This window comes from Nematolebias whitei, chromosome 8 (assembly GCF_014905685.2).
Source record: "Nematolebias whitei isolate Nwh7 chromosome 8, NemWhi1, whole genome shotgun sequence".
NCBI classification, from domain to species: domain Eukaryota; kingdom Metazoa; phylum Chordata; class Actinopteri; order Cyprinodontiformes; family Rivulidae; genus Nematolebias; species Nematolebias whitei.
In genome coordinates this window covers 32,650,962-32,659,410 of record NC_056505.1, presented here as the reverse complement: position 1 = coordinate 32,659,410, position 8,449 = coordinate 32,650,962, and the positions used below count along the sequence as shown (strand labels likewise).

Below are 8,449 nucleotides of genomic sequence, written 5' to 3'. Positions count from 1 at the left end.
TATATATACATACATATATATATATATATATATATATATATATATATTTTTTTTTTCAGCCCCCTTTGTGCATCTGCATTTGGTAACAGGTCAAATTGACAAAGATCATGCAGAATAATGTAGTATTTTAATTCCACAGCAGAGAAAGTTATTTAGTCTCTGTAAGTAGGTCAAGGGAACAAATTATCGGTATTGGTATCGGCCAAAGATCCAATATCGTGCATCCCTACAATTTAGTTTATACAATTTTTTAAATATAACTTAAATGCACCTTTAAGTTTATTATTTTTCATTCCAGTTACATTTAAAGTTGCTGCTTTCATATTGATGGAGATTCACACTTTTTGTTCATATAGTTACAGCTTAATCAATTCTCATTAGAATTTCATCCAGGTTTAGATGCATTAGTGTTGAGAAAAGTTAGTTTACATTCACAGTTCATAGCTATGGTTCAGTTGTAGAATTGATTCAAATGAATAGATTAGAGTATTCATGCTTTATATATGAAATCAGCCTCAGTTTGTCCAGCACCTTGCTTAATGCTTGTTTAATGAAAAGTGCTGACAAAAGTACCAAAACTGCAACTTGCTGTGTTTCACAGAAACACAGAAGAAAAGCAGTGGTCTCGTTGTGTTGTGAATGTTGAGAAATAAACTCCATAATATTTACAGGTAAAACGTTTCCCTGTGCACTCAGACTATATCTGTATTAAAAGCCTTATATAATTTTTCCATCCTGTTTGACGATAATGCAAGTTAAAAAGATAGACCCTTAGTTTTCACAACCTCTTTCTAACCACATTATTCCTGCTACATAAGGAATAATAAAAGAAACTTGCTTCCACCAGCGTTATTCCACACGTCAACTAATATTTGCAAAAAAGGCAATTATGCATAAAACAGTCAACTTACAATTTCTTGCAGCTGTATACTTATTTATAATAAACACTTTTTTCAAGTTGAACGACAAAGGAAAAACCAAGTCACATATTTGTAGCAGCGATGCAGTGTTAGCACTGCACAGCAGATTTCTGAGATTTGCTTTTTCTAATGTCTTTGAAAAGCAAATGAAGAAAAGAAGCAACTCTTTTAAACTGGGCAGTGTTTACCTGGGTGAAGGCACCGAGCCCTCCAGCTCATCCAACAGGCTCTCCACTGTAGGTCGAGACTCCTCCGGCCTTGTTCCATTTCTCTTTGGTTTCTCCTGAGCTGGGGGGCTGACAAGGATGTCAGGGGCGCTGCCGTTCTCATAGTGGGTGATGCTGCAGGATGGTAAGGGTGGAGCTGCCTCATCTGTGAACAGTTATTTTTTTAATAACATTGGTGAGAAAGCAGAAGACACCCCACCCCCAAATGTTTTATTGTTTTTTGTGTATGACATCTCATAAAAGTTGAAATGGATCTTGAGAACAAAAATCCCAATTCAACCAATAATCAGAACACATACATTCCCATACTCACAGTAACGTGTGTCAATTATATATCCATAAAATGTATTATTATAAGATCAGAATTTAAATATTCACATAGTTCAGTTTCCAGCTTCTATAATGTTCATATATGGTTCCCAGTTGAACAAAATCTTTTAGTTTGCCTTTGACAATTACCAGTAAGTTCGTCTTTCCAGACTTGTACATTCTGAAAGTTCCTTTATCCATCGTTTATCAGAGGGAGCCTCTAGTCGAGTCTAATTTATTTATAAAGCACATTTGAAACAGCAGCTGTTACCAAAGTGCTCAACAATAAGATCAAGGCAGCAATTACAGAAAAAAACAATAAGATGTCATTAAAAGCATTAAAATTAAAACATAAAAACAATGAGAAATAATGACATCTAAATCAAATTAAACATGAGTGAAAGCAGGTGTGTTTTCAGGAGAGATGTAAAAGCAGGGAGTGAAGTGGTCTGTCTAATGTTGGGGGGCAGATTGTTCCAGAGTTTAGGGCTTGCGATTGAAAAAAGCCTGATCTCCTCTGAGCTTCAACCTGGTTTTTGGTACAACCAAAAGCAGCTGATCAGATGATCTCAGTGCCCGAGAAGGAACATAAGGCTGAAGTATGTCAGAGAGGTATGAAGGTGCAAGGCCATTAATGCACTTAAAAGTTAACAGGAGAATTTGAAAATCAATTCTGACACGCACAGGGAGCCAGTGAAGAGAGGACAAAACTGGTGAAATTTGCTCAAACCTTTGAGCAAACCTGTTGAAGCCTTCCAGATGGAAGCTGAAACGTTTCAGCAAAAAAAAAAAAAAGAAACTGTCCAGATGACCTGACTGAAAATTGTTGGATTGTACACCTGGATTATTGAGCAGGGACTGTTTTGCTCAAACCTTTGAGTTCCTGTTAAGAGCCGAGCTGCAGCTCCACACTCCAACTGAGTGCAGTTACTCTCCTGGCTTGTACAAATCCAAAGTCCAGTCATTTGGTTCGTTTCTTTGTGTGAAGTCTTCTGGGTAGATTCCAAGTACACAGAACTTCACATCAAAAGGAATATCAATATTGAAGACTTCTGACAAGTATTTGATAACGCCTTTCCAAAATTTCTGCAATTTTGACATCTCCATAGGCAGTGAAGAATTGTTCCTTTATCATTTAAACATTTATTGCATATATATTTTTAATACCATTTTCTTTAATTTTTCTTTTATTTATTCTTCTCAAATTACGTTTTCTTTTATGATTGTCTATTGTTGTCACTGTTGTCATCACTCTGTTAAAATCAGGTCTCTCTTGTAAATGAGTCCTTGAGGCTCAATGAGACTAACCTGTAGAAATAAAGGTTGAATGAATCTGGAATATTATTGGACATCTGGTGAAGTTTGATGGGGGTTATATACGTCCTCATCGGCCACTTATATTGTAGTAATGTAAACTGTATTGTTTGTTTTTGTGCCTTTAAACAAGCTTTGCTCCAGTCATTTATGTCTTCTTGAATATCACGCCTCCAGGTGTTGAGCTTGTCCAACGCTGAGTCATATGAAGTGACCATCAATAAATTATAAAATGTTGAGAATAAAACTTTTACTTTCAATTGTCCAACACTTATTTCTTCTATTTTTTTGATAATGGTGGGGTCTACATAATGTGTCTGTATCTGGTAAACATGTAGCTTCTTAGTTGTAAATATGTAAAGAAATTATTTTTAGGAATTTGGTATTTTTCACATAATTGACTGAAGGTAAGCAACACGCCAGCCGTGTACAGATCTGGAACTTTTTGGATCCCTTTCACATTCTATAGTTTAAAACCCTCCTCCTTTTTGGCCAGGTATAAATTGTTCATTACCCCAGACAGGGGTAAACCGAGAGGCTGCTGGGAAATATGGAAAATACTGTGTTTATGTGCAGTGTGCCAATTTAAGATTGTGGTTTTCAGAAAGGGATTTTTGGTGATGACTTCTGTGATGGACCTGCGACCTGTCCAGGGTGTACCTCGCCTCTTGCACAGTGGCTGCTGGATATGGGCACCAGTGACTCTGTCTGTTTGGGTAGATCTGGGTCCAGAGTACAGTTAAAGTACCTCCTATTAAATATGGGCCCTCCAAGTCTGACAGGGTTAAGAACAGTTTTTCAAAAAAGATGGGCTATCATCATTTGGACCATAGATATTTATAAGATTAATTTTTGTGACAGAATTTTACTTTGAAGAACTACATACAATGGTGCTTGAAAGTTTGTGAACTCTTTATAATTTTCTATATTTCTGCATAAATATGACCTAAATCCATCCATTATCTTTTACCCGCTTCTTCCATTTTGGGTCAGGGGGGTCATGACCTAAGTCATTCTAAGTCATTATCTCTCAGAATCGCGCCGCTCCAGGTGGCTGCATGTTGGAGCAGCTCTGTTATTTTCATTCTGAGATTTTGCTTTTGGAAACTTTAATTCCTCCTTTTCTGGATGTAAATCACATTTTTTGGATGATTGTTTCCTCTGGTATCGGATGCTGTGCAGCTGGAAGGATTTTTATTGAAACTTTTTTAGTTTTGGACATTTGTTATGATTGCGTAACCATGGCAACAATGCAGTTTTCTACAACCAACAGCAGCTGATTAACATCTCAAAAGCTCAAATAATATCTCAACTACAGCCCCAAATCTCAAATGAGTTGAAAAGGATGTTCGGTGGACGCATTCTCATCTACCTGAATATGAATATGAAGGTAAAGTAAATCTTATAATGAAGATCCAAGTTCCCACAGACATTCAGTTACATACATTTATAGAACACAGAACCAGTTTTGAACAATCCCTTACTGAGCATGTGCATTTCTCCATGTGAAACGAACGCCCCTCCCCTTGAAACAAAATATGTGTGGAGGATGTTGATCCACAGTCCTGAGGAGCAACTAGTCAACGAGAGCACCTCCGTGATATTCCTCAAATAACACTTTCCACCAACCATGTAATTGAGACATATATTATTTTAACCCTCATCAGATAATAACTTCTTTTAAAAACTTAGCTGTCAGTAAACAAAGTTGGCCCATTTGAGCCTGCAGTTATCACAGGTCTTTTGCTGCCGGTGAAAGATTTGTGTAAACGTCTCTGCTGCCTGAGGTGTTGAGAAGAGATGAATTTTACCGTCAAACAGGACTCTGAGCCTGCAGGGGTTGTGCAGGAATCTGCAGAGGGCGTTGATGTGCACAAGCTGCTGGATGATGTGGTGAAAGCCCCTTCGGATGCAGACGGTCTCTGCAGTGTAAAGGTTATCTTGACCCCATCGTGTGTAAATCCTTGTTTCTTTGCTTCCTGATAGACAAACTCCTTTTTGAAATTTTGAGAAGTGAACCAGCATTGCTCTCGTGTGGTTTGATTTCCTGGAGGCCAGTGTGCGGTGGACCCGCTCCAGAGTGAAGGACCTCCACGACGGCTGCTTCAGCCATCTTGGAAACACGTCATTAATAAAGTTGAACAGTGAGCCGCTTCCCTCCGCTCCCTCTTGTATACAGAATATACTCAGGTTCTTTCTTTTCTTTTTCCAGGTCGTCTGTTTGGGCTTCCAGGAAGTTGATCTGTTTAATTGCAGATTTTAACTCATTTTCAGCTTTTTCAAGTGCCTCTTCCACTTCACTTATGCGAGCTTCGGTTTTGCCTATATGTGCTGCAGAGGTTATGACGTCTTGTTTTATCTCAGACACTTCCAGGTGTTGTCAATGCACTGGCATCCGGCTCAGTTTTGTATCTGTATTATGTAGCTCCAAAGTCCGACCGCCTTGATTGGATTTTGTACAGCAGCTCTGCCATGCCGTCGTCTCCAGGTCTGCTTGGCGAACTTAGCAGTTTTTTTGGGGGGTTTTGCACCCACAAGTAAAAATATCACACTGCTGTGCAGTAGATGACTTTGACATGGTCAGCACAAACATTTACAGTTCATAAGTTTTTGTTTTTTTTAAGTTGGTTCACAGTTTCGGGAGCTTTTCTGCTAAGCTACCATTTTGTCCTTTGTCACATGACTCCTCCCCAGGTGTTTTACAATTTCCCAAATCAACATCTCCTTCAGTTGGAGCCCCTCCATGCAGAAATTAAATCAGAGGAGGGGAGCACGTAAACACAGGAGGCAAGGTGATTTCACAAAATTAGAAGGTGAATACTAACTTAACTAAATAATATAAATCTAATAATAAAAATTACTATAAAAGATTATTATCATAACAGTCAAAATTATTTCTCAAAGAATAAATATTTTTTCTGTATGTCACTGTTCTGACCATCTCCTCCAGAGGGATTTTAATATTGAAATATTCTGCAAAGTGATATTTGGTTAACAGGAATTTGAATAACCCGTCCAGGGTGTACCCCGCCCCTCGCACAGTGATTGCTGGACATGGGCACCAGCGACCCCTGTGACCCAAAATGGAATAAACGGGTAAAGAAAATGGATGGATGGATGGATGGAATTTGAATAAAAGAGAGAAGGACAAATTGCACAAATAAGATGTTTTTTTTTTTGTTTGTTTGTTTCTACCTGTAGTGGGGAAGGAAGGAGAGCTCTGTTGCACCGCATTAAGTTCCAGCAGAAGCCTGTCCAGCTCCGAGAGGTTACTGCCCAGACCAGAGGTCATGGCTGCTGATGACGAGTCTGAAGTCTTGTGTTTGTTTGGAAAACTGAGAAGGACACAAAGAATCACTGAAGGTAAAAGAGCATCTTGACAGATGTGGTTCCCTTTAACCAGAGAACATCTCATGAGTGCAAAGGGCACCTGTAAACGTGGTCCTCTTCAATGTGTGACAGTGGAGAACTGCTGCTGTCCCTGGACCACGAGCTCTTCTGCCCTGAGCCTAAAGACTGCAGAGGATGCATCAGTCATTGTCTTTGTTCTAAAAATAATCTAAACCGAAACATTTCTAACAAGTTAAATATCTATGATTTTGATTGAACAGTTAAGTATCTAATGCAAGAGAGACCTACTTGCTGAGAGGAGTGGTGGGAGTTTGGCTGATCAGTCAGGGATCCATTCAGAGCCTCGGCTGAAGGTGGAGGAGGGACTGGAGGAGGCACTGACACATCTGGGTGTGTGTGTCCTCCTGTAGGGATGGAGTAGGGGGTTTCATCAGCCAAGAAGACAGGTCTCTTTGAGATGTGGGATGTTGTAGATTCCAGGTCTGCCAGCAACGCATCTAAAGAACAGGACACATTTTTAATGTATGGCACAGTTACAACTACAATTGTCTTGTAGTGATCCAAAAATCATCAGATTATACATAACCTGTCATTTAAACAAATTCATCCTACATTCATTCCCTGAACAGTCTTTAGAAGTGATTAAATGTGTCTGGAGCAGACGTTGACGAACAGTGTGATTTTTGGTTGCTCAGAGTCAGACGTGACAACTCCGTGACAGTCTGAGGTCGTTTTCACACCAGATAGTCCGGTAGACTCGGTTCGGTTTGGGACCAATATTCATGACCTTTTGTTTACATTTGAGCTGGTGCGTTTGCATTCACACTGCACTGTGCAGTCGAGTCAACCTGTTGAACCAACCTGTTCCCCCGCTCGCCTGTGGGGGCGCTGCACCAAGAACTACTGAAAGAAACGACACAAAAACATCTGAAGACACGTCTTCTTCTTCTTCTGTAAATAAAAATAAAAACGATGTGGCATCAAGTTTTAGCAGTTTTAGGAGTTATATTTTGTCATTTTTCAAAAATGGACAGCATGAGCAGAAGATGAGACAGAAGACCCTGGAGAATATTGTTTTACACACAAGGCAGCTGACGGCTCCATATGAGGTCAGAGAAATGCGTGTTTGTTTACCCTGTGGAGCGGGTCCGATCTGTTTACATTCACACTGTACTCGAACCGTGCTGGAGTTCTCTTCTACCGGACTAAGACCTAGGTTTTAGCCCGGGCCAGAGTTCGCCTTTTTGTTCCTTGACAGAGTTCGATGGCGCGTTCACACCTCCCTAAACGAGACGGACTTTCTAGGAAAACGAGCTAGAGTTCGATTCAAGCGGACTAAACAGGGCTGGTGTGAATGCACCCTTAATGTTTCTAGTGCAGAATACAACTTTAGTTTTGAATTTAACACTTATTTTGGATTATTGTGCATTAATATTATTACCGTTATAAGGTGCATTTTGCATTGAAAATATGAATGTGCCTGTTTTTAGTGTTTTACCCTGTTTCATAATGTAGCTTGTAGGAAAACGAGCTAGAGTTTGATTAAAGCGGACTAAACAGGGCTAGTGTGAATGCACCCTGAGTGTGTCAATCATGTGTCAACTACACAAAATTGTCAACTTTTAAAAATACTTTCTGTATTTTAATCCATTGGATCTTGAAAAAGCATGTTTCTCAATCCCAAATATATATTTTTTCCATCGCTCCACAATAAGAAATACAACCTTGCAGCAACAAGAAGTGCCAATCTGATTTATTTTGTTTTGTTTCATCCTAGTCATTCATTTTTTTGTCTTGATTTTTGCTCAGTCTTATTCTCAAGGACTGATAACAGAGACAGACAGACAGCATGTTTGAGTCTTGTCCAGGGTTGAATGGGTACAGAGTTATTCAGCCAAGTGTTTGGCGTAACACAGGAACAAAATAGACCCTTACATCACACAATCCATCTATCCCCAGTCTGTCCAGAATAGACCAGTCACTGGCTGCACACTGTTACACTGCAGAGGCTCGGAGGTGTAACATGGTGCTTTAAACAATCACAAGTTCACACTGTTGGAAAAGTCAGGGTAAAAATGTCTCAAGGTATCCAAGCAGACTCTTACCAATTCTAAACACAATCTATGGGAAACAACAAGTCTGTTTAAATAGCAGTTTATTCTTAAATTCATTCAACATTACAGTAAATGTTTATTAAGTCATGACAAGATTAGCATTTAACACAAACCTGTCTTTCACAAACTCAAACACACACACAGACAAGGTTTCAGAACCCAGCTGTGACTAAATCTACCTTGATTTTACAACAAAGTCACATTTAGCAAACAT

General features: G+C 39.2%; 1 protein-coding gene across 1 annotated transcript in view; it reads right to left on the bottom strand.

The window, feature by feature from the left end:
* pxnb (paxillin b) overlaps positions 1–8,449 on the bottom strand; it is a 39,392-nt gene that overhangs the window by 14,159 nt on the left and 16,784 nt on the right. Inside the window, exons 2-5 of the mRNA XM_037681203.1 lie at positions 6,410–6,618; positions 6,201–6,286; positions 5,966–6,105; positions 1,109–1,292 (exon numbers count right to left, since the gene is read on the bottom strand). Coding sequence (XP_037537131.1) covers positions 1,109–1,292; positions 5,966–6,105; positions 6,201–6,286; positions 6,410–6,618 — 619 coding nt within the window. The remainder of the gene's footprint in view (positions 1–1,108; positions 1,293–5,965; positions 6,106–6,200; positions 6,287–6,409; positions 6,619–8,449) is intronic.